Source organism: Syngnathus typhle, linkage group LG5 (assembly GCF_033458585.1).
Source record: "Syngnathus typhle isolate RoL2023-S1 ecotype Sweden linkage group LG5, RoL_Styp_1.0, whole genome shotgun sequence".
Lineage (NCBI taxonomy): Eukaryota > Metazoa > Chordata > Actinopteri > Syngnathiformes > Syngnathidae > Syngnathus > Syngnathus typhle.
Genome location: NC_083742.1, coordinates 3,719,360 through 3,746,296, shown reverse-complemented (window position 1 = coordinate 3,746,296; position 26,937 = coordinate 3,719,360). Strand labels below are relative to the sequence as shown.

At 43.9% G+C, this 26,937-nt stretch overlaps 1 protein-coding gene across 6 annotated transcripts in view; it reads right to left on the bottom strand.

The window, feature by feature from the left end:
- Nucleotides 1–26,937, bottom strand: part of fkbp15b (FKBP prolyl isomerase family member 15b) — a 114,954-nt gene that overhangs the window by 48,214 nt on the left and 39,803 nt on the right. For all 6 annotated transcript variants that reach the window (XM_061278170.1, XM_061278168.1, XM_061278169.1 and 3 more), the window contains exons 10-12: nt 26,655–26,797; nt 26,534–26,582; nt 26,315–26,422 (exon numbers count right to left, since the gene is read on the bottom strand). In XM_061278170.1, coding sequence (XP_061134154.1) covers nt 26,315–26,422; nt 26,534–26,582; nt 26,655–26,797 — 300 coding nt within the window. The remainder of the gene's footprint in view (nt 1–26,314; nt 26,423–26,533; nt 26,583–26,654; nt 26,798–26,937) is intronic.

Sequence of the window (26,937 nt, the reverse complement as noted above, 5' to 3'; positions counted from 1 at the left end):
GCCGTGTCAGAAAGCTCGGTGCACACTCACAAGTGCGTACTCAGTAGTACGGACATGGCGCACTTGCGGTCTATTTGTATCAGTCCCGAATTTAGAGCGTGGGCTGTGACGACAGCATTCTCGTAATTCGCGCGCTGAGCTTTCAGATGCAGTTTTGCGCTAAAGCCACCCACAAACCTTCCCCTGGAATCCTTCCATTAAAATGAGTCGCCCAAGGAAAAGCAAGGTGGACACAGTGCCGAGCGTTTAAAAGAGAGTGGCCAATTTGGCTCGACGTACGCGACGTGACGTTCAGCCACATGAACGTCAACATCAACCCGTCACAGATCGAGGTAAACGGGCCAATACCTCGGATCTCTCCTAAGAATTGCCACAACAATTTTTACTCCAGACTATGACGCACTAGCAAAAAAGGGAGACCAACAACACTGTTCACACTGAAAATGAAGGGGAGGCATTTTGAATATGATTTGTACTCATAGCAGGGATTGAAACTAGCGACCATTCTCATTTTCAAACAATGCAGGATGCTCAAGGACATTGACGCACCACCTGTTTGCGACTAATCTTAACCTGTAAAGTTCTTAAGGCTTACTTTAAGGAAGTGTTTCCCGTTTCTTCACCTCTGTTACCAGGTGTTTGCGAGTTAAAACTCTGCTCTGATTTTCAGATACCCCTCACCGTTAGGGGTGTAAATCGCGGGTTTCGTCACGATACGATATAATATCGATATAAAGAACTACGATACGATATTTGCCGATATCTTAAAGCCTGCTGCGATTCATTCACGATATATCGCGATATAGTGCTCTACGATCGATTTTTTTTTTTTTTAATAAAAAATATAGAACAATATCCTGATTTATAACAATTCATACGCAAAATCAACAAGGTACTGCAAACTCTTTATTTAGGAAATTACAAGAGTATTGTAGTATACAAATTGCTTACTTTAACACTGAACTTTGATGTCGTGTTTTTTCTTTAAATGTGCGGCGAGATTTGTGCTCCCTGAATATTTGATCACCGCGTGGCAGGATTTACAAACTGCACGTGTCTTGTCCGTTGAGCCATCTTTTCTTTGGAATCCATAGTGCTTCCAAACGAATAACTTGAAGCCTAAAGGGGAGCAAATTTCCTCGTCTCTTTGGACACTAGCCATAGCACCAGCCCAGGAGCCGCGTACTAGTTGTCGCCTCCCCCTTTCACGTGCGTGCTCTCCTCACAACACAACAATGCCGGGCGCACTGCTCCCGGAGAGAGGAAGCAAGCAACAATGAACTGGATTTCAAAATAAAGTCGCGTCTAATGTCCGAGGTCAAACACGGCGATATAAATCGATGTTTACCTTTAGCATCGATGCCAATAAATCGTAGAGCATTATATCGATTAATCGATGTGTATCGATGTATCGTTACACCCCTACTCACCGTGTTGCCGTTTTGATCACTTTATTTGGGTGTATGCTTTCACCAATTCTTCAAGCTGATATATTTGGTCAGAATGTTTGCCGTTTGATGTGATCTCATAAGATAAACATCTTTCATTAATCTGACCTGCAGGCACTGAAGTGATGGAGACTGTTATTCATAATAACAGTGTCGTATTTTATGAGAATCACTGATAGCAGTTTTTTAGTAAAAAAATCTATATATTTTTTAATGCTGTTAATAAATGCATTTGTTTTCAAAAAACTTGTTTGGAATATCCATGGCCAACCAAAGGCCAAAATCTTTTATGCAATGACCTTTACAGGTCGTTTATATTACTTCACACAAACACTACGTCCATCTGGTCCTGGTTCGGCCCTCCGGTCCAAATTTAGAACCCAGTTCGGCCCGCGAGTCATAAAGTTTGCCCACCCCTGCCCTATACAGTCCTCAGGCTCCACAACAGAAACAGTAGGTTTATTTACATTTCAAAACCCAGAAGTCATTAATTTACAAATGTGATTGCACTTTAGTTTACATATTGAAATGTTCAGATATTAAGATGTGATAGACCGTTTTTGCATGATTTGAATGAGGCAAAATATGCTTTTTCTCTGGAATATATTGTTATAATCATTTGTTTCCGATGTACTGTAATTATCTTCTGTATAAAAATTAAATTTGGTGTTCAAAAAGTCTTTTTTCAAACTCGAGTCTTCAAAAAGAGGGGGTCGTCTCATAATCAGGGTCGTCTTATATTCGGGCCAATACGGTAATATATAATGTACAAGTTTCACTTTTTGAATGCAATTATATTATTTCTTTTGCAGATTGTCTTTGAATGGTCATCCAACACCTGCAGCTGACTTGTCATTCCCCCTGGAATGATCACTAAGTCGCCGTTCATCGCCTTCACTTGTCTTTTGACTGGATCAGACAAGTGTCCACGAAATGCATCCAAAATCAGCATGTTCCTCTTTTTCCTGAGACCCCCACCCCCCATATAACCTTGAGCCAGTCCACTACAAGCTCGGTCTCCATCCAGCCCTTTTCCTGGGCATGTACAATAATGCCAGCTGGCATCACCTTAGGTACTGCCTTACATTTTAAAACCACATATGGAGGGAATTTGATTCCGTCTGCGAGGCAGGCTAACATGACCGTAACGCGGCTCTTCTCATTTCCAGTGGATTTTATAGTACAGATTTCTCACCTTTCTTGTGTACAGTGACAGGTGTTGGCATGTCAAAAAACACAGGTGTCTGATCAGCATTGCCAATCTGATTCAGTGGGTAAGAGTGCTTTTTCCTTAAGTTTATCACATAGCACTGAAAAGACAACAGATTCTCTCCAAAGTCAGAGGGCAGGCGCTGGGCTAGACTTGATCTGCGTCGCAGCGTTAGTCCGTTACGCTGCAACATTAGTCCATTACGCCGCATCATTCTTTTACACCAGCCGAGGCTTGCTCTGAAGTCAGCGGTGAGTATGTTTAGCTCTTTGGCTATTTCCACGCCCTTGAGCTGAATGACAGCTCTGCTGATGGGCATCCCGTCCTTTCGTTTCTCGTCCACGTACGCGCACACCCTCCTGTCGAGCTCTTGAAAGCGGCCGCTCTGAGGACCACGGAAAGCTTTTCTCTGATTGTGAGCATTTTTTAGGCGATCTTTTTTAACTCTCCATCTCCGTATATTACACTCTGACACCCTATTTCACACCTGCTTTGCAATTGTTTGAAGACTGCCTTATTTATCACCATGACCTTGAAGTTTAACTTGAAGTATAACTTCTCTTCAGCTGCTGGTTAACCTGGCCGATCTTCAACCCACTTTTCGCCAGATTGTCGCTATGTTTTTCCATCCATCCATCCATCCATTTTCTGTACTGCTGTATCCCCACGGGGGTCGCGGGCTTGCTGGAGCCGATCCCAGCTGTCATCGGGCAGTAGGCGGGGGACACCCTGAACCGGTTGCCAGCCAATTGCGGGGCACACAGAGACGAACAACCATCCGCACACGCACTCACACCTAGGGGCAATTTGGAGCGGTCAATCAGCCTACCAAGCATGTTTTTGTGGGAGGAAACCAGAGGGCCCGGAGAAAACCCACGCTGACACGGGGAGAACATGCAGACTCCACACAAGGAGGGCCGGACAGAGGTGGAATCGAACCCGCACCCTCCGTACTGTGAGGCGGACGTGCTAGCCAGTGTCTCACCGAGCCGCCTGCTATATTTTTCCATTTTCTGTTATCTCTTCTCTTATTTTCTTCTCTTTTCTTTTTCACCACTATTTTTTATTTAAATTTTTCGTGCTACCACTATTTTTATTGTTCTTCGTGACAGGGTTTCGCCTTGGCCTGGGGAGTTAGGGTCAGCATTCGCTTAAAAGATATCTGGCGCCATCTAGCGTTGTGAATGCGTATAATGTCTAGACCCCGAATGTAAGAGGACCCCCACGTTTACAGTCTTATTTCATTGCAAAAAACACCGTCTTATATTCGGGCCAATTCGAGATAATTAAACTTTTTGATGATATTCTAATTTATTGGCGAGCACCTGTAGTACTAATCAATTCTAAAGTATGGAGTATAAAAAGTTTCCATGGGCTCACCACCTGTGAGAGGGGCCAAAGGGGTCGGGTGCATTGTGAGCTGGGCGGCGGCCAAAGGCAGGGACCTTGGCGGTCTGATCCCCGGCTGCAGAAACTGGCTCTTGGGACATGAAATGTCACCTCTCTGGCTGGAAAGAAGCCCCGAATTGGTGTGCGAGGCAGAAAAGTTCCAACTAGATATAGTCGGGCTTGCCTCCACACACTGTTTGGGTTCCGGTACTAGCCCTCTCGAGAGGGGCTGGACTCTCTTCACCTCTGGAGTTGCCCACAGTGAGAGGCGTCGAGCAGGTTTGGGTATACCGTTTTTTTCCGTGTATAGTGCACAATATTTTACTAATTTATTGTCCTAAAATCTGGGGTGCGTATTATACATGGGTACAAAGAAAAAAAAATTAATTTTTTTTTTTTTTAATTTTTTTTTTTTTTTTTTTTTTTAAATAAAGTCATGGTACAACAAAACCAACAACAGGACTGACCGACAAAGTCGTGGAACAAAAAGACAGGGTGACATTACCAAAGACAGGAACAGAATGACAGTAACACATGCAATGATCCAACGGTGAGCGAGGGGCAGACAGGACTTAAATACAAAACACGTTACATCGATTGAGGTGACACAGGAAGAGCGGGGTGACACGAACAGAAACTATGGCAACCTAGACACATAGCAAAACTGGGGACGAGACATGACAAATCTCCCCCGAAATAAAACTCACCTTTCTTCTTGTTTGTTGTCAATCGCGCATCGCATTCAGCCATCCTGCCCAACACACTTAGTAAAATTCATAATTGACGACACATCGTTTGATGCGATGGTGCAATCCTCGATGGTGTGTTATTGTCAAATATTGTTTGTTTTTTAATCTCCATCGCGGACCGGACGTCATACGGAGGCCGCCATTACAGATGCGCAGAACGGTTGCGCAAGACACGTCAGCTATATAAAGAGCGAGAGTTCAGTTCTCCACCTATTAGTTTCAATTCACAGTTTAATTAGCAGTTTCAATCAGCAAATAACAAAATGCGTATTACAGGTAATATTTTATTTCACAACACTTTGCCTTGTTCCTTTCGTCTCTGCTGTTCATTTCAAACACGCTCCATACGACCGCAATGCTCTTGTATCAGACGCTCGCTCGATCACCTGCTAGTTTGCCGTCTGTCACAATGTACCCTACACAAATCCGAAACATTTGTTGCGGCTCCGAGTCACGACGAGGGGCAAGTTTTGGTTTCCAAGGGTGTTTTTATTCCTCTTCAACGTCTCTCCCATACAGAGCCGCCGTGTGCGCACGGAGCGCGGTGGTGCGTTTAGGGGCAGTCGGAGAAATCAACGCCAACAAAAAAAATGACATCCAGCCTAGTTAAGACCATACCAAAGACTTTAAAAATGGGACCCATTGCCTCCCTGCGTGTGTGACGATCTTTGGGACTTAAAAAAAAAAAAAAAAAAATTAAATTTTTTTTTTTAAAAAATTCATAAAAATTGGGTGCGTATTATACATGGGTACAAGCTTTTTTCCAGCATCAGCATGCCATTGTTAGGGGTGCGTACTATACATGGGGGCGCACTATACACGGAAAAAAACGGTACTTATTGCCCCCCAGCTGGGCGCCAGCACTTTGGGGTTCACCCCGGTGAACGAGAGGGTAGCCTCCCTCCGCCTTCGGGTGGGGGGACGGGTACTACCCTTCTTGGGGTCCCTGGAGGAAGTGCTGGAGAGCGCTCCTTCTGGGGACTCCAATGTTCTACTGGGTGACTTCAATGCTCACGTGGGCAATGACAGTGAGACCTGGAAGTGCGTGACTGGGAGGAACACCGCCCAATCTGAACCTGAGCGGTGTTCTATATATTATTGGACTTCTGTGCTCAACACGGATTTTCTATAATGAACACCATGTTCAAACATAAGGGTGTCCATGTGTGCACTTGGCACCAGGACACCTTAGGCCGCAGTTCGATGATCGACTTTGTAGTCGTGTAATCATTTGCGGCCGCATGTTTTGGACACTCGGACGAAGAGAGGGGTGGAGCTGTCAACTGATCACCACCTGGTGGTGGGTTGGCTCCGATGGTGGGGGAAGATGCCGGTCCGACCTGGCAGAATCCCCTGTCGGGAAGAGCTTCAACTCCTACCTCCGGCAGAGCTTCTCCCACGTCCCGGGGGAGGCGGGCGACATTGAGTTCGAGTGGACTATGTTCCACGCCTTCATTGTTGAGGCAACCGACAAGAGCTGTGGCCGTAAGTTCGTTGGTACCTGTCGTGGCGACAATCCCCGAACCCGCTGGTGGACACCGGCGGTAAGGGATGCCGTCAAATTGAAGAAGGAGTGCTATCGGGCCGTTTTGGCCTGCGGGACTCCGGAGGCAGCTGACAGGTACCGGATGGCCATGCGGAACGCAGCTTCGGCGGTTGCTGAGGCAAAAACCCGGGCGTGGGAGGAGTTTGGCGAGGCCATGGAGAATGACTTCCGGACGGCTTCGAGGAAATTCTGGTCCATCATCCGGCGTCTCAGGAAGGGGAAGCAGTGCACCGTCAACACTGTTTACAGTGGAGATGGCGTGCTGCTGACCTCGACTCGGGACGTCATGAGTCGGTGAGGGGAGAATACTTCGAAGATCTTCTCAATTCCACCTACACGCCTTCCATTGTGGAAGCAGGGCCTAGAGACTCTGAGGCGGACTCTCCAATCTCTGGGGTCGAAGTCACTGAGGTAGTTAAAAAACTCCTCGGTGGCAAGGCCCCGGGGGAGGATGAGATCCGCCCGGAGTTCTTAAAGGCTCTGGATGCTGTGGGGCTGTCATGGCTGACACGCCTCTACAACATTGCGTGGACATCGGAGACAGTGCCTCCGGATTGGCAGACTGGGGTGGTGGTTCCCCTCTTTAAGAAGGGGGACCGGAGGGTGTGTTCCAATTACAGGAGAATCACAGTCCTCAGCCTCCCTGGTAAGGTCTATTTCAGGGGTGCTGGAGAAGAGGGTCCGTCGGGAGGTCGAACCTCGGATTCAGGAGGAGCAGTGTGGCTTTCGTCCTGGCCGTGGAACAGCGGACCAGCTCTACACCCTCGGCAGGATCCTCGAGGGTGCAGGGGAGTTCGCCCAACCAGTCCACATGTGTTTTGTGGACTTGGAGAAGGCGTTCAACCGTGTCCCTCGGGAGGTTCTGTGGAGGGTGTTTCGGGAGTACGGGGTGCCGAGCCAACTGACAAGGGCGGTTCAGTCCCTGTATCACCGAGACCAGAGTTTGGTCCGCATTTCCGGCAGTAAGTCGGATTCGTTCCCAGTGAGGGTTGGACTCAGCCAAGATTGCCCTTTGTCACTGATTCTGTTAATAATTTTTATGGACAGAATTTCTAGGCGCAGTGTTTTGAGGGGGTCCGGTTTGGGGACCTCAGCATCGCGTCTCTGCTTTTTGCAGACGACGTGGTGCTGTTGGCTTCTTCAGGCCGTGATCTCCAGCTCTCACTGGAGCGGTTCACAGCAGAGTGTGAAGCGGTTGGGATGAGGGTCAGCACCTCCAAATCCGAGTCCATGGTCCAGTTGCAGTGGAGTCATGAAAGTTTGAATGTACAAAGTAGCAGCAGTACGGAATGAGTGTTGATGTTGATGGAATGGGTATTCCCAGAACATAACCTTTGTCTAGTCCAAGTATTACAGTTGGTAGAATATTTGTTTCTTTTTACACATATCAAATACGTTCTGTTTGTAGATGCGAAAATGAAGCTTACAGAGAAAAATATCTCTCTTTTGGTGGTACTTACATGCCTACGTTAAATGTCACCTAATCTAAAATACCAAGTGTTTCTGGACATTTTCCCCTGACTACATTGGAGTGCGGAATTTTGGGCAGCCTTGTTAATTTTCATAATTTTCCTTCATTAATCATTGATTGTTTGGATAAAAAAAAACTGTTAAAAAATAGGGTATTTAAGGAGGGCAATTAGAAGTTTTTCTCCTCTTTGAATCTTCTCTGAAGAGTAGCAACACGGGAGTCTCAAAACAACTTACAGAAACAATGATTGCTCACCATCATGGTTTAGGGCAGTGGTTCTTGGGTTCAATAGAAAGAACCCTAGGGGTTCGGTGAGTCAGTCTAAAGCAGGGGTGGGCAAACCTTTTGACTCGCGGGCCGAACTGGGTTCTAAATGTGGACCGGAGGGCCGGACCAGGAGCAGATGGACGTAGACGTTGTGTGAAGTCATATAAGCGACCTGTAAAGGTCATTGCATAAAAGATCTTGGCCTTTAGTAGGTAGTAAAGCATGGATATTCCAAACAATTTTTTTGAAAACAAATGCATTTCTTAACAGCATTAAAAAAATAATTCACTAAAAAACTGCTATCAGTGATTCTCATAAAATACGACACTGTTATTATGAATAACGATCTCCATCACTTCAGTGCCTGCAGGTCAGATTAATGAAAGATGTTTATCTTATGAGATCACATCAAACGGCAAACATTCTGACCAAATATATCATCTTGAAGAATCGGTGAAAGCATACATCCAAATAAAGTAATCAAAACAGCAACACGGTGAGGGGTATCTGAAAATCAGAGCAGAGTTTTAACTCGCAAACATCTGGTAACAGAGGTGAGGAAACGGGAAACACCTCCTTAAAGTAAGCCTTAAGAACTTTTCAGGTTAAGATTTGTCGCAAATAGGTGGTGCATCAATGTCCTTGAGCATCCTGCATTGTTTGAAAATGAGAATGGTCGCTAGTTTCAATTCCTGCTTTGTGTACAAATCATATTCAAAATGCATTTTTTTACAATAAACTTGAGAGCCTCCCGTTCATTTTCAGTGGGAACAGTGTTGTTGGTCTCCCTTTTTTGCTAGTGCGTCATAGTCTGGAGTAAAATTTGTTGTGGCAATTCTTAGGCGAGATCCGAGGTGTTGGTCCGTTTACCTTGATCTGTGACGGGTTGATGATGTGGCTGAACGTCACGTCGCGTACGTCGAGCCAAATTGGCCACTCTTTTTTAACATTCGGCACTCACTTCTTTTTTTCGGGCCACTCATTTTAATGGAAGGATTCCAGGGGAAGGTTTGTGGGTGGCTTTAGCGCAAAACTGCATCTGAAAGCTCAGCGCGCGAATTATAAGAATGCTGTCGTCAAAGCCCACGCTCTAAATTCGGGACTGATACGAATAGAGCGAGAGTGCGCCAAGTCCGTACTACTGAGTACGTACACGCACTTGTGAGTGTGCACCGAGCTTTCTGACACGGCTTCCGGTAGTAAATGCGCAGGCGAGCGCTTCGCCATCTACTGGGAAAACGCAGTCATTGCAGGCAAAATGACCAAAAAAAAAAAAGTTTAATAATACAATTTGTTCAGGGTTGGCGGGCCGGATTAAACGGTCCCATGGGCCGGATGTGGCCCGCGGGCCGTAGTTTGCCCACCCCTGGTCTAAAGGGTTCGGAGAAGCCTCCACTGCAGAGGTCCGAACACACCTGATTTATATATTCGTGATAACGCATATCTGAACTAGTCTTGCAAAGGCAACAGTAGAAGTCACATTGATTTGCAGGGACGCACGGAGGCTTTGGCAGGGCATTCAGACCAGCACGGACTACAAGCCCGCGCCACAGAGCTGTAAAGGCGACGTCCGTCTGCTCAATGATCTTAACCCAGGGGTGGGCAAACTACGGCCCGCGGGCCACATCCGGCCCACGGGACCGTTTAATCCGGCCCGCCAACCCTGAACAAATTGTATTAAACATTTTTTTTTTGGTCATTTTGCCTGCAATGACTGCGTTTTCCCAGTAGATGGCGAAGCGCTCGCCTGCGCATTTACTACCGGAAGCCGTGTCAGAAAGCTCGGTGCACACTCACAAGTGCGTGTACGTACTCAGTAGTACGGACTTGGCGCACTCTCGCTCTATTCGTATCAGTCCCGAATTTCGAGCGTGGGCTTTGACAACAGCATTCTTATAATTCGCGCGCTGAGCTTTCAGATGCAGTTTTGCGCTACAGCCATCCACAAACCTTCCCCTGGAATCCTTCCATTAAAATGAGTGGCCCGAAAAAAAGAAGTGAGTACCGAATGTTAAAAAAGAGTGGCCAATTTGGCTCGACGTGCGCGACGTGACGTTCAGCCACATGAACGTCAACATCAACCCGTCACAGATCAAGGTAAACGGACCAACACCTCGGATCTCGCCTAAGAATTGCCACAACAAATTTTACTCCAGACTATGACGCACTAGCAAAAAACGGACACCAACAACACTGTTCCCACTGAAAATGAACGGGAGGCTCTCAAGTTTATTGTAAAAAAATGCATTTTGAATATGATTTGTACACATAGCAGGGATTGAAACTAGCGACCATTCTCATTTTCAAACAATGCAGGATGCTCAAGGACATTGATGCACCACCTATTTGCGACTAATCTTAACCTGTAAAATTCTTAAGGCTTACTTTAAGGAAGTGTTTCCCGTTTCCTCACCTGTTACCAGGTGTTTGCGAGTTAAAACTCTGCTCTGATTTTCAGATACCCCTCACCGTGTTGCTGTTTTGATTACTTTATTTGGATGTATGCTTTCACCGATTCTTCAAGAGGATATATTTGGTCAGAATGTTTGCCGTTTGATGTGATCTCATAAGATAAACATCTTTCATTAATCTGACCTGCAGGCATTGAAGTGATGGAGATTGTTATTCATAATAACAGTGTCGTATTTTATGAGAATCACTGATAGCAGTTTTTTAGTGACTTATTATTTTTTTAATGCTGTTAATAAATGCATTTGTTTTCAAAAAACTTGTTTGGAATATCCATGCTTTACTACCTACTAAAGGCCAAGATCTTTTATGCAATGACCTTTACAGGTCGCTTATATGACTTCACACAACGCCTACGTCCATCTGCTCCTGGTCCGGCCCTCCGGTCCAAATTTAGAACCCAGTTCAGCCCGCGAGTCAAAAAGTTTGCCCACCCCTGTCTTAACCGCTTCTTTGCTCGCTTCAACGCTCAGAACAGCACTTGCCCGCTGAAGACCACTCCCCCTTCACACGAGCAGCCCCTGTGCCTCTCTGCCGACAGCGTGAGGAGGGCGCTTGCCGCTATCAACATCCGTAAGGCGGCGGGCCCTGACAACATCCCGGGTCGAGCACTGAAGGACTGCGCTAGGGAGCTGACCGGTGTCTTCACGGACATCTTTGAAATTTCCCTGCAGCAGGCCATCGTCCCTGCGTGTTTCAAGGCTGCCATCATCGTACCTGTGCCGAAGAATTTTGCTCCGTCCTGCTTCAAGGACTACCGCCCCGTGGCACTGACGCCCATCATCATGAAGTGCTTTGAGCGGCTTGTCATGGAGCACATCAGATCCATTCTCCCCTGACGCATGACTGCACTGCAACCTACAGCGACAACCGCATATTGAAGTTTGCTGACGACACGATTCTGGTGGGTCTCATCACCAAGGGCGACGAGACTCAGTACAGGTTGGAGGTTGACCTTCTGACCGCGTGGTGCAGGGACAACAACCTCCTGCTGAACGTCAACAAGACCAAGGAACTTGTTGTTGACTTCCGGAAGGGTCACACCCAACACCTGCCGCTGACCATCGACGGTACTGTAGTGGAGAGAGTGAGCAGCACCAGATTCCTGGGGGTGCACATTAGTGAGGACCTCTCCTGGTCCGCCAACACCGCATCACTGGCCAAGAAAGCTCAGCGCCGCCTGTACTTCCTGCGGAAACTCAGCAAGCTCCTCCGGCCGTCATGACTACATTCTACCGTGGCACCATTGAGAGAGTCCTCTACAGGTGTATCGCTGTCTGGGGTGGTAGCTGCACTAAATACAACGTGAAGGCCCTCCAGCGCATAGTGAACACGGCTGGTAAGATTATTGGTGCTTCACTCCCCTCCCTGAAGGACGTTTACACCTCCCATCTCACCAGCAAGGCGACCACGATTGTGGAGTGATTATTCATCACTCTTATTTATTCATTGTTTGTGCCTTCTTGTTCTTTTTTTTTTGTGTTGTTTACTTGTATGTATATTATGTCTTGTCTCCGTGGGATAGTGGGAACGTTATTTCGATTTCTTTGTGTGTCTTGGCATGTGAAGAAATTGACAATAAAGCAGACTTTGACTTTGATGTAATTTGTTGTGAGTTCATGCATTGTGTTGGTTTTGGTTTTGTTCTTTGAACAAGGTGCTGTTCTTTGAACAAGGTGCTGTTCTTTGAACAAGGTGCTGTTCTTTGAACAAGGTGCTGTTCATGCACGGCTCATTTTGTGCACCAGTAAAAAACATCTATGTCTTGAATTTGAAAAAAATAATTGTATTACTCATTAAAGAGGTGTTCGATGAATGCGCCTATGGAACTGGTGGGGTTCGGTACCTCCAACAGGGTTAAGAACCACTGGTTTAGGGGAAGGATAAAGAAAGCTATCTCAGATATTTCAGCTTTCATTCTTCACTGTGAGTAACAGTATGAGGAATTTGAAGACAACAGGCACAGTTAAAGTCACAGCTCGAAGTGGCAGACCAAGAAAACCCTCAAATAAACAGAAGTGAAGAATGTTGAGAAATGTCAGAGTAAACCCACAGACCAGCACCAAAGACCGACAACATCATCTGTCAAGTGGCATGATGGTACGAGATGGTGTAAAATTAGGTATTGGATTTGGCCCAGGCACATTGGCTATCCCAAAACATGTAGTAGTTCAAAATTTCACCAGGTGATGGTGTTAAAGCTTGACATAGGGGTGACCTGATGGAAATTAACAAATCTAATAAATTAAATTGTTAGCAATTGGGAGGACACGACCTGTTCAAACACGTAACAACGCACAATTTTGGAATTGGAGTTTGTTATGCCATAATTTTAAGATGTAAGCTTGAGCAATAAATATATGTGTTTAAGTTGGAGGAACCCATTATTGTGTTAAGTACTATTATGTGTTGAGATTGATCTTTATTAGACAAGATATATGTGATTCATGTTGCAATGTTTTGTCCAACGTGTACCGTGAATTCCGGACTATAAGCCGCACCGGACTATAAGCCGCACCAGCTAAAATTGGGGGATATTTTAGTTTTTTTCTTATATAAGCCGCACCGGACTATAAGCCGGCCGTGCACAAGCGTTTTTTACAAAGAAAGACCGTTCACAGAAAGCCTTTTTAAAGTTTTAATAACATACTTTAACATGTCTTTCTAAACATTGCCTGTGACGCAGCAGTAGTACCGCAGCATCACGGAAGTGTGCACGTGAGTTATTAACAAAGAAAGACTGGACACAGAAAGCTTTTTTAAAGTTTTAATAACATACCTTACCATTTCTTTCCAACGAGAGTTATTAACAAAGAAAGACTGGACACAGAAAGCTTTTTTAAAGTTTTAATAACATACCTTAACATTTCTTTCCAAACACTGCCCGTGCCGCAGCAGTAATACCGCAGCAACACGGAAGTAACACAAGACTAATAGGGCTGGATTAAAAAAAACATACCCGGTAAAAGTCACTGAGACGGGGCAGTAACACAGCAGCAACACGGTAGTACAGCACCAACAGGGGTCGTTAAAAAACCTACCAGTAAAAGTAAAAAAAGAGCTTCATCGTCTTCATCTTCCTCCTGTGCAATGGCGAAGCCTTCCTCCTCAGCGTCGGATTGGAATAGCGTTAGATATCCTTCGCCTCACTCAGTCTCTCTTTTGTCGTCGCTTTTATGCATTTCTTTGAGTGGGATGAGGGTCTGTTCATGATAATTTTATTCATCCACGAAGCGGTAAATTACATTAAACTAGCGAGCGACACGTATAGCTCCAGAGTAGACGGGACCACGAAATAAAGAAAAGGGTGACGCAACCGTCTTGACAAACTAGCACGTCTTCTTCGGCGCATTATCTCTTCTTCGTCTGTCTCGCTCTTGCTTCCTGCTAGAGCGCCCCGGAGGCCGTAAAAATCCATAAATACGCTGCGCCGCCATTTAAGCTCTATTTCCCTATTTGACAGCCAAATCGATTGCTTTTAACTTAAAAGCTGCATCAAATGCATTTCTTTGTGTGTTTTCCATGAGGGTGTGTGTTGTTCAAAACACAAACTAGCACGTCTTTTTTGGCGCATTATTTCTTATTATTATTTCTTCTTCGTCTGTCTCGCTGACAAACAAAGAAGAAATAATAATAATAATAAGAAGAAGAAGAAGCAAGAGCGACTTGCTTCCTGCGAGAGAGCCCCCTGGAGGCCGTAAAAATCCATAAATACCCCGCGCCGCCATTTAAGCCTTGGGGTTCAAAGTAACCTTCTGAATAAAATGCATTAAAAGTTCACGTTCATTACAACTTGTTTTTGATGAGCAAAATGTCAGAAAAATTTAATTTAAATTCTGATTGATTGGGTTTTAATACAATGCAGATGGTCCAAACAGCGCCACTGCTTTGTGTAATCTCTGAGTCACATGGCAGAGTAAGAGAAAGGGTTTAGAGCCCTTTGACGCAGGTCACCTAGCGTGCATTCCTACTAAAGCTCATAATAGTCACAAGAAGGGGTGTAACGATTCATCGATACCTCGTCGATTAATCGCTCTACGATTTGTTGGCATCGATGCTAAACGTAAACATCGATCTATATCGCCCGTTTTTGACCTCGGACATTAGACGCGACTTTATTTTGAAATCCAGTTCATTGTTGCTTGCTTCCTCTTTCCGGGAGCAGTGCGCGGCGTGTTGTGTTGTGAGCAGAGCAGGCACGTGAAAGGGGAGCCGACAACTACGCGGCTCCTGGGCTGATGCTATGGCTAGTGTCCAAGAAGACGAGGAAACTCGCTCGCCTTTGGGCTTCAAGTCATTCGTTTGGAAGCACTTCGTAATTTCCTAAATAAAGAGTTTGCAGTACCTTGTTGATTTTGCGTATGAATTGTTATAAATCAGGATATTGTTCTATGTCGATCGTAGAGCACTATATCGTGATGTATCATGAATGAATCACAGCAGGCTTTAAGATATCGGCGAGTATCGTATCGTGCGTCTTTGTATCGATATGATATCGTATCGTGACAAAACCCGCAATTTACACCCCTAGTCACAAGCAACACAGCCAGAATAAGCAGCAGCCATAGTAGTGTTTCAAAATAGTATTTTTGTTGCTGTTTTTTTCTTCAAGATACCGCAGTGTATAAAAGTGAAATTTATTTTTTATTTTTTTTGCCAATTTTCACATGTCCTGAGTGTTGTCAGTCACCTAAATGTAAAATTCCTTGTTTGGCACGCTCAAACATGGCGAATAAAAAACTCTTAAATCTTGAAGTGATCAAGTCATCACAAAAATCACCAAAAAATCCTTATATAAGCCGCACCTGACTATAAGCCGCAGGGTTCAAAATTTTGGAAAAAAGTCCCGGCTTATAGTCCGGAATTTACGATATTTAACATTGGTGTTCTATCCATACCTGAATGTATTAAGTTGAGAGGAGGCATTAAGGTCTAATAGTAAAAGAAAGAACAAGCAAAACAGGAAACATCTGCATCCGGTGGTTGCTACTTGAAGCAAAGTTGCCAAGACAACCAGTGGTGCACCTACCTACATATTACGATGAGGTAATGCCAGAAGCCTATAAATATGTTGCCCGGACACAGAGCGGGCGCGCTTCTTCCTAGTCAGGGCGATGGCCGTGACGCTGCCCGGAGTAAACGAACGAAGATGGATTTTTCATTATTTTTGAGATTGAACCAAAATCTACTAAGATGAATTTCCAGAGTCTTCGAATTGGACTTTGTCAAATTTTAAGCTTCGAGGAAGGCAGAGGAGACAGCCGCCCCGGGAAGAAAGGGGAAGTCGCCAATTTTACTTTTTTGGCTAGGCTCCTCACGACCAGACCTTTCCTCTTTTTTAAACAGAATTCGGATTTTGGAACAAAGGAGAGCCGATCACTCGACTTGTTCAACCACATAGGATTTTAGACCTTTAGTCTCCTCTTTTGTTCTGTGTGGGTGAGTCTTGTTTTTTTGTTTTTTCGACTTGTAATTCTTTTTCTTGCGTATTCATTAAATCTCTTAAGCCTTAATTCGGTATTGATTATTTCGTATTAACTATGTTGAGCATGGTTTTATATGCGGTAATTACAACTTTAAAATGTCTTTATTTCCCTAACATAGTCATTCTTTAAATCCGTTCAATTTCTTTTAAAGTCAAGACAGCTTTAATCCTTATCAGGAATTGTCAGATCTGGTTCGAAGTAGTTATCTTGGGCTCAGCTAGGGCGAGGGCGCTCTAGTAAATTAACGAATCCTTGAGGTCTTAACAAAGACATCTAAAAATATCCGTAACACAACAAAAGCATCAAACAACCGAAGGGAGCAATCATTATGGCGCGGTCATTTCGACGACTCGCCTCGAATTGAGTTACTCGGCTCTTGCGTCAGATGGCTTGAGAGGGGTTGGCGTCATATAGAAATTAGATTGATTCTAGTGGAATTATTTTAACTCGGGTGATCAGCTACGGACGAGTCCCTTCGCCCCGGCTTATTGAACCCGTTACCGGGGAGCCGGAGGCACTTTAATAAAAAGTGCGCGTTTGACAAATCTTACTGCTGATGGAGTCGTTGTGCATCGTTCAACTGTTCGGCGCACTTTACACAAGGAGATGCTGTAAGGGAGAGTGATGGAGAGGAAGCCTTTTCTCCGCCTACATCACAAAGCCGAGCCGCTTGAGGTATGGTAAAGCACATTTGGACAAAGCAGCTTCATTTTGGAATGAGGTGGTGTGGACTGGTGAAACTGAGTTATTTGGGCATAACAAAGGGCTTTATGAAAAGGAAAAAGAACACAGCACTCCAAGAAAAACACCTGCAACCTACAGTAAAGTTTGGCAGTGGTTCCATCATGCTGTGGGGGCAGTACAGAGACTGAGAATCTTGTCAAAGTTGAGGGATGTATGGATTCCAATCAATATCAGCAGATTCTAGAGATCAATGTCCAGGAATCTGTGACAAAGCTTAAGCCGCATCGGGGCGAGATCTTTCAACAAGACAATGACCCTAAACACTACTCAAAATCTACTAAGGCATTAATGCAGAGGAACAAGTACAATGTTCTGGAATGGCTATCTCAGTCCCCAGACTTGAATATTATTGAAAATCTGTGGTGTAACTTAAAGAGAGCTGTTCTTGCTTGGAACCCATCAAACCTGAATGAACTGGAGATGTTTTGTAAAGAAGAATCGTCTAAAATACATTCAGCCACAGTCCAGAATCTAATTAGAAGCTATAGGAAGCCTTTAGAGCAGGAGTGTCAAACTAATTTTTTTCACGGGCCGCATTGTAGTCATAGCTTCTTGCAGAGGGCCATTATGACTGTCAACCCAAATAAATGTATGAACACCTCATGTTATATACAGAAAAAGTTAGAAAACAAATTGACAAATAACTCGTTTTCAAATCAGACGAGTATAAATTGGCCAAATACTAAAAAAGAAAAAAAAAGAAAAAGATATTGCCGTAATTTTCTGACTAAGTCGCTCCGAGTATAGGTCGCACCAGCTATAAAATGCCCAAAAATGTGAAAAAAACATATATAAGTCGCTCCGGAGTATAAGTCGCATTTTGGGGGGCAATTTATTCGACAAAATCCAACACCAAGAACAGACATGAACGAGCAACAACAGGCTAAACGATACGGTATGCTAACGTGACAAACACAAACGAGGAGCTGAGAACGGGCCTGACGTAACATTCAGTTATTAAAAAAAAAACTATTACATACATAACACGTTTATAAAACCATCTGTGTCACTCCAATTCATTAAATCCATCGATCGTCCTTTGTCAACAACGCCGTGTGCCGCGCCGCAGTTCAAATTATTCCACAGGCCCATACAACAATACATAAACTATATTTTAAATAACTATCACATAAACAACATTATCAAACCATTTGTGTCACTCCAAATCATTAAATCCATCGATCAAATTTCTCGTCCTTTATGTCATCCTGGTGACAGAGGACATGTCCAGAGGATATGGCGCTTTAAAGTTTTAATTACCGTTTTTTTCCGTGTATAGTGCGCCCCCATGTATAATACGCACCCTAAAAATGGCATGCTGATGCTGGAAAAAAGCCTGTACCCATGTATAATACGCACCCAATTTTTATGAATTGTTTTTTATTTTTTTTTTTTTTTTTTTAAGTCCCAATGATCGTCACACACGCAGGGAGGCAATGGGTCCCATTTTTATAGTCTTTGGTATGGTCTTAACTAGGCTGGATGTAATTTTTTTTGTTGGCGTTGATTTCTCAGACTGCCCATAAACGCACCACCGCGCTCCGTGCGCGCACGGGAAAGACGCGTGCGGACGTGAAAAAGGCGGCTCTGTATGGGAGAGACGTTGAAGAGGAATAAAAACACCCTTGGAAACCAAAACTTGCCCCTCGTCGTGACTCGGAGCCGCAACAAATGTTTCGGATTTGTGTAGGGTACATTGTGACAGACAGCAAACGAGCAGGTGATCGATCAATCGTCTGATACGAGAGCATTGCGGTCACATGGAGCGTGTTTGAAGTGAACAGCAGAGAAGAAAGGAACAAGGCAAAGTGTTGTGAAATAAAATATTACCTGTAATACGGATTTAGGTAGAGAACTGAACTCTCGCTCTTTCTATAGCTGACGTGTCTTGCGCATCTGTAATGGCGGCCTCCGTATAATATCCGGTTTGCGTGTGTGCGCGTGTGCGTGTGTGCGCGTGTGTGCGAGAGCGAGAGAGAGCGAGAGCGCGAGAGAGAACGCTCAACCGTAGCGCGCCGCCGACCGCCCAACTGCACCGCGCTGGTCGCATTATTGTGACAGAGCCGTCGCTGAAATTTAGAAGATATTTTTAAAGTCCTGATGTACTTTCTAAAATTTAAGTGGACCTCAGTGCGCACTGCGCAGGGAGCTTAATTTGGTGCGGTCGCGCAACCGCAGCGCGCCGGGCGCTCACTGTCGCATTGCTTAAAGAGCGCCTTTGTGTTTTAGGATGAACAGCAGAGACCAAAGGAACAAGGCAGTGTTGTGAAATAAAATATTACCTGTAATACGCATTTTGTTATTTGCTGATTGAAACTGCTAATTAAACTGTGAATTGAAACTAATAGGAAGAAAACAACTCTCGCTCTTAATATAGCTGACGTGTCTTGCGCAGCCGTTCTGTGCATTTTATTTCACAACACTTTGCCTTGTTCCTTTCTTCTCTGCTGTTCACTTCAAACACGCTCCATGCGACCGCAATGCTCTCGTGTCAGACGCTTGCTCGATCACCTGCTCGTTTGCTGTCTGTCACAATGTACCCTACACAAATCCGAAACATTTGTTGCGGCTCCGAGTCACGACGAGGGGCAAGTTTTGGTTTCCAAGGGTGTTCTTATTCCTCTTCAACGTCTCTCCCATACAGAGCCGCCTTTTTCCCGTGCGCGCACGGAGCGCGGTGGTGCGTTTACGGGCAGTCGGAGAAATCAACGCCAACATAAAAAATTACATCCAGCCTAGTTAAGACCATACCAAAGACTATAAAAATGGGATCCATTGCCTCCCTGCGTGTGTGACGATCATTGGGACTTAAAAAAAATAAAAAAATAAAAAAATTAAAAAAAATTAAAAAATTTTGTACCCATGTATAATGCGCACCCCAGATTTTAGGACAATAAATTAGTTAAATTTTGCGGACTATACACGGAAAAAAACGGTACTTTATTTGATTTTTTCTCTCTATTTTTCATGTTTTGAATATTTTCAAGATAAAGATAAAGCATGTGAAGTTATCCACTATACTAAAAATAACATGTGAAGTGGTCAACTATACTTTTAAGTAAGTGATGTGTTAATGATCAAGTAAAAATTTGTGAAAAAAAACATATATAAGTCGCTCCTGAGTATAAGTCGCTCCCCCCCACCCAAACTATGAAAAAAACCCGCGACTTATAGTCAGAAAATTACGGTATTAAAAGTGAAGACGATTTGCAATTCTAGTAATTCTAGACACATGAAATTGATGCACAATTTGTCTTCGCGGGCCACATAAAATGATGTGGCGGGCCGTATCTGGCCCCCGGGCCTTGAGTTTTATACTTGTGCTTTAGAGGTTGTTATTTCTGCCAAAGAAGAATCTACTAAATATTGAGTTAAGCGTCTTTTTTTTGGTGCACAAATTTGTGCACATGCCTGATTCTGTCGAACCAATTATTGCACAACTTGTGTAAATCATACAAACTTCATTTCACTTCTCAAACATCACTGTGTTTGTCACCTATATGATATACTTAACTGTTTTTTTAATTGAAAGTATTGTCCAGTTACATGGTGGATAGGAAGGTGCATGAGTGTGTATTGGATTTGGCCCAGACGTATTGGCTAAAATGAAATTCCAAATTTCAAAGCTTAACATGGAAGACCTGTAGAAGGGGGCCTGGGTGGGGGTTACCGTAAATTCCGGGACTTTTTTCCAAAGTTTTGAACCCTGCGGCTTATAGTCAGGTGCGGCTTATATAAGGATTTTTTCGTGATTTTTGTGATGACTTGATCACTTCAAGATTCAAGAGTTTTTTATTCGCCATGTTTGAGCGTGCCAAACAAGGAATTTGACTTCGGTAAAACACACCCTCTGTTCAACATATAGGTGACTAACAACACTCAGGACATGTGGAAAATGGCAAAAAATAAATTAAATTAAATCACTTTAATACACTGCGGTATCTTGAAGAAAAAAACAACAAAAATACTATTTTGAAACACTACTTTGGCTGCTGCTTATTCTGGCTGTGTTGCTTGTGAGTATTATGAGCTTTAGTAGGAATGCACGCTAGGTGACCTGCGTCAAAGGGCTCTAAACCCTTTCTCTTACTCTGCCATGTGAGTCAGAGATTACACAAAGCAGTGGCGCTGTTTGGACCATCTGCATTGTATTAAAACCCAATCAATCAGCATTTAAATTAAATTCTTCTGACATTTTACTCATCAAAAACAAGTTGTAATGAACGTGAACTTTTAATGCATTTTATTCAGAAGGTTACTTTGAACCCCGAGGCTTAAATGGCGGCGCAGCGTATTTATGGATTTTTATGGCCTCCAGGGGGCACTCTAGCAGGATTGCTTCTTATTCTTATTCTTATTATTTCTTCTTCGTCTGTCTCGCTGACAGACGAAGAAGAAATAATGCGCCGAAGAAGACGTGCAAGTTTGTGTTTTAACATTTCGCGCATCACGCACACACCCTCATGGAAAACACACGAAGAAATGCATTTGATGCAGCTTTTAAGTTAAAAGCAATCGATTTGGCTGTCAAAGAGGGAAATAGAGCTTAAATGGCGGCGCGGCGTATTTATGAATTTTTACGGCCTCCGGGGCGCTCTAGCAGGAAGCAAGAGCGAGACAGACGAACTTAGACTTAGACAGACTTTATTGTCATTTTGTATACACTCAGTGCACACAAAACGAAATTACGTTGCATATGGCTCTCAACAACGGAATGACATTTCGGCTGGATAAAAAAAGTGACATTTCTAAATAAATATGAAATAAGATAAGATAAATATAAAGTGCAGCAATGAAGGAAACAAAAACAGTATTTACAAAGTGCGCAGGGGAATGCTAGGTTGACTGTTCAACAGTCTGACGACAGTAGGGAAAAAACTATTGCAGAACCTGGTAGACCTGCAGCGGATGCTGCAAAACCTCTTCCCAGAGGGTAGCAGGGAGAACAGTCCTTGGTGGGGGTGAGATAATGCGCCGAAGAAGACATGCTAGTTTGTCAAGACGGTTGCATCACCCTTTTCTTTATTTCGTGGTCCCGTCTACTCTGGCGCTATACGTGTCGTTCGCTAGTTTAATGTAATTTAGCGCTTCGTGCATGAATAACAATAATAACAATTAGCATGAAACAGACCCTCATCACACTCGAAGAAAGGCATAAAAATGACGACGAAAGAGAGACTGAGAAAGTGTGAGGCGAAGGATATCTAACGCTATTCCAATCGGACGCTGAGGAGGAAGGCTTCGATGGTTTCAGTGCACTGGAGGAAGATGAAGACGATGAAGCTCTTTTTTTTACTTTTACTGGTATGTTTTTTAACGAGCCCTGTTGGTGCTGTACTACCGTGTTGCTGCTGTGTTACCGCCGCGTCTCAGCGACTTTTACCGGGTATGTTTTTTTTAATCCAGCCCTATTAGTCTTGTGTTGCTTCCATGTTGCTGCGGTATTACTGCCGCGTCACGGGCAGTTTTGGAAAGATATGTTAAGGTATGTTATTAAAACTTTAAAAAAGCTTTCTGTGTCCAGTCTTTCTTTGTTAATAACTCGCGTGCACACTTCCGTGTTGCTGCGGTACTACTGCTGCGTCACAGGCAATATTTAGAAAGACATGTTAAAGTATGTTATTAAAACTTTAAAAAGGGTTTCTTTGAACGGTCTTTCTTCATAAAAAACGCGTGTGCACGTGCGGCTAACCCTAATCCTAACCCTAACTAAAAAATCCCCCAATTTTAGCTGGTGCGGTTTATAATCCGGTGCGGTTTATAGTCCGGAATTTACGGTACTTAAAAGTTAGTTTTTCGAAATTAACTATTGTTAAATTGGTAAAGGGGAATTTGTTGGTTGAACCAGTAAACCTCCAGTCCCGTTCCAAATTTCACCAGAAGATGGTGCCAAAGTCAGATTGACCTAACATAGTAAATTAATAGTTTAAAAAGTAATCGATTAAATAAAGACTTGTTCTGAAGCACAGCAACACACAATTTTGGAGTATGTTATATTATTTTGTTTTGCTATAATATACTTTGAAACTGCTTTAATATTTTATTGTTATATTATTTTGTTTTGCTATAATATACTTTGAAACTGCTTTAATATTTTAATTTGCTAACTAGGGAAGCCCATGCTCATCGTTAGCTAATGAGAATGAGACATGTTAATCACAGTAAGAGTAAGCTGCGATATACTTTATTTTATTCTGCTTTGCAATACTGTATAGTTAGTAGCAACTTGAGCAGCATCATAGCACTGATGTTTCATTTACACATGAATGTATTAAGAGTTGAGTAAGGACAAGGGGCTGACAGTGATACCGTGGGTGGAAGACTGCTTGAGCTTGACCTAAAGGTCACCAGCTTGTCAAAATACGTTTTGAAGATGCTTGAGTGTTTTAACCTGCCAACCAAGGGAATCCACGATCATAGTTATGATTATGTGTTAAATTGACTATTGTGAAAGTATGTGTTATTATTGTCACGATGTTTGATCAGTATCAAACATGTATGTAATATTGATGTTCCATTTACACATGAATGTACGCAGAGTCGTAGCCAGGAATTTTTCCAGTAGGGGCGCACGCCCACAGGAAAAAAAATCTAACATCACCCACGCCGTTCGCTGATCGCTAAAACAACATCCGGGTCAGGGAGGCAAACGGTGAATGGATAACATCGCGCACATTGAATAGCGCAAGCACATTCGCGCAAGACCGAAAGAAAAAAATGGCATGAAAAGGAAGAATCGAAAAAGCTCGATTTTTTTCAACCGGGGCGCAGGGAGTCCGAACCGGGGCACCGCCCCGGCTCGCCCCGGCTTGGCTACGCCTCTGAATGTACGTATAAATGTGAGCGAAGACAAGGAGGCGGAAAGGGTTAATAGTGATACTAAGTGGTGGAAGACTGAGATCCTCGGTCACGTTTATCCAGTTGAAGCCTAAACAGACTGCTGTTTCACGGAACAAGTCAGAAAAAACATTTGCAAATGTCACGTTTATGGACAGTTGACAAGATTTGGGAGTGGGAAACAGGATGAAGCATCCCTGAGAAAATTGTTACTTCCGTGAGAACATGGTCACCTCATCTGGTTGAATCCGGTTGAGACCGGCCGAGATGCAGGTGCAGTCTATTCTGGAAGCATTTGGGTCATCTGAGGCCAATGTATGACGTCATGGAGAAAAACAGGTACGTGACCAAGCAGGCATAGTACCCACGAACTGGACTGGTATGAAAGGTTCATTCGGACAAACAGCAGCGCTCTCTCTCGCCCGGTGGGCTTTCCCCGTCAGGGGTATGGCCCCTGCGGCTACTGCCGTGGGTCGAGAACGCAGATTAGACAAAGATAGATTTCATTCTTTCTTAGATTAACCCAAGCTCCGTTAAGATTAATTTATACTACCGTTTTTTTCCGTGTATAGTGCGCAAAATTTTACTAATTTATTGTCCTAAAATCCGGGGTGCGCATTATACATGGGTACAAAAAAAAAAAAAAAAATTTTTTTTTTTTAATTCTTTTTTTTTTTTTTTTTTTTTTTTTTAAGTCCCAATGATCGTCACACACGCAGGGAGGCAATGGGTCCCATTTTTATAGTCTTTGGTATGGTCTTAACTAGGCTGGATGTAATTTTTTTTGTTGGCGTTGATTTCTCCGACTGCCCGTAAACGCACCACCGCGCTTCGTGCGCGCACGGGACAGCAAACGAGCAGGTGATCGAGCAAGCGTCTGATACGAGAGCATTGCGGTCGCATGGAGCGTGTTTGAAGTGAACAGCAGAGAAGAAAGGCAAAGTGTTGTGAAATAAAATGCACAGAACGGATGCGCAAGACATGTCAGCTATATAAAGAGCGAGAGTTGTTTTCTTCCTATTAGTTTCAATTCACAGTTTAATTAGCAGTTTCAATCAGCAAATAACAAAATGCGTATTACAGGTAATATTTTATTTCACAACACTTTGCCTTGTTCCTTTGGTCTCTGCTGTTCATCCTAAAACACAAAGGCGCTCTTTAAGCAATGCGACAGTGAGCGCCCGGCGCGCTGCGGTTGCGCGACCGCACCAAATTAAGCTCCCTGCGCAGTGCGCACTGAGGTCCACTTAAATTTTAGAAAGTACATCAGGACTTTAAAAATATCTTCTAAATTTCAGCGACGGCTCTGTCACAATAATCGGCCAGCCCGGTGCAGTTGGGCGGTCGGCGGCGCGCTACGGTTGAGCGTTCTCTCGCACGCTCTCTCTCTCGCTCTCTCTCGCTCTCGCACACACGCAAACCGGATATCATACGGAGGCCGCCATTACAGATGCGCAGAACGGATGAGCAAGACACGTCAGCTATATAAAGAGCGAGAGTTCAGTTCTCTACCTAAATCCGTATTACAGGTAATATTTTATTTCACAACACTTTGCCTTGTTCCTTTCTTCTCTGCTGTTCACTTCAAACACGCTCCATGCGCACGGAGCGCGGTGGTGCGTTTACGGGCAGTCGGAGAAATCAACGCCAACAAAAAAAATTACATCCAGCCTAGTTAAGACTATACCAAAGACTATAAAAATGGGACCCATTGCCTCCCTGCGTGTGTGACGATCATTGGGACTTAAAAAAAAAAAAAAAAAAAATTAAATTTCTTTTTAAAAAAAATTCATAGAAATTCGGTGCGTATTATACATGGGTACAAGCTTTTTTCCAGCATCAGCATGCCATTTTTAGGGGTGCGTACTATACATGGGGGCGCACTATACACGGAAAAAAACGGTATCTTCAAATTGGACTTCTCCACTCTCTTCACTGGCTCCCCATGAAGGAGCGTATCATCTTTAAGATACTCCTCGTCACCTTCAAAGCCCTTCACCACCTGGCTCCCACTTACCTATCCGACCTCCTTGTCCCCTACTGCCCCAACCGTCCCCTCCGATCCTCCAATACTTCACGTCTGACAGTCCCAAAATCCAAACTCAAATCCTTCGGTGACAGAGCCTTCTCCTGCACATCACCCAGACTCTGGAACTCTCTCCCCCAGTCTGTCTGTGACTCACCCACATTCCCCATATTTAAGTCCCGTCTAAAAACTTACCTCTTCTCCCAAGCATGACCTCCCCTACCCATAACTGGTTTCCTCTTCTTAAGTTTATCCGATTGTTTCCTCCCCGTCCCCCCCCCGCCCCCTCATGTATGTCTTTGCCTTGTTCCCTGTAAGCGTCTTTGGGTTCTTGAAAAGCGCTATACAAATTTAATGAATTATTATTATTATTATTTAACCCTCGGGTTTCTTTGATTTCAGCGGGACTGGCGTCCGGAAATGACGGAATTAATCTAACAATAGATTAGTCACCTGAACTCCCCTACAGACTGCGTTACTGCAGAGGGGGCTAAAGTACAGAATTTTACCCTTTAAACGGGTACATTTACATCAGATAAGTGCACGATTGACAGTATCACTGATTTTAAAAGGACAATCATAGAAATTAACAAAGCTGCCCAAACCCACTGCCCACCCACTGTATGTGGCTCTAGTTACAAAACAATGTGCACAACATATCTTGACGCTCACCTCCAATTCAGAGTCGCTCGATTCAGGCTGACATGTTAGAAAGGGTAACATGGGCTGGCCCATCTTTGCCATTCGTGAGATCAGCTTGGCCTTCGTGGCATCAGTAGTCTGAATTTGGAAAAACAATTCACATCTTGAAATGGCTACAAAAACAAACCTGATGTGTTGACAGGTATAATGTCATGTTACTTCAGAAAATATCATTCAGACATTACTTACAGTGAGCTGTTCACTCAGGGAATCTGACTTTGCACGCAGAGGTGTCTCCCTAGGGGAGAAATCCCAATGAAAAAAACACTTGGACAGAAAATCGCATCACCTATTTTTTAAAGAGGCTCACCCTAGTTTGCCTGAGTCCAAGGCAGCTGTTTGTACCGGTGGCTCTAATATCAGATTATCAACACTAAGAGTAGGGGAGAGCGTACCAGAATCTCTTGAACTAGCACTGGTTTGATCTGAGCCACAGTCCTTGGAGACTTTCACCTAGGGCACATAAAATAAAAAGAAAACAAATGCCCTGATGACAAGAAAAACTAGCAACAGGTAAGAGCAACTGGTGTGTTTAAAATAGTCAAGGTAACATATGTATCTCGAAACAAAGTTACTGCTTTGTAGAAAAAAAA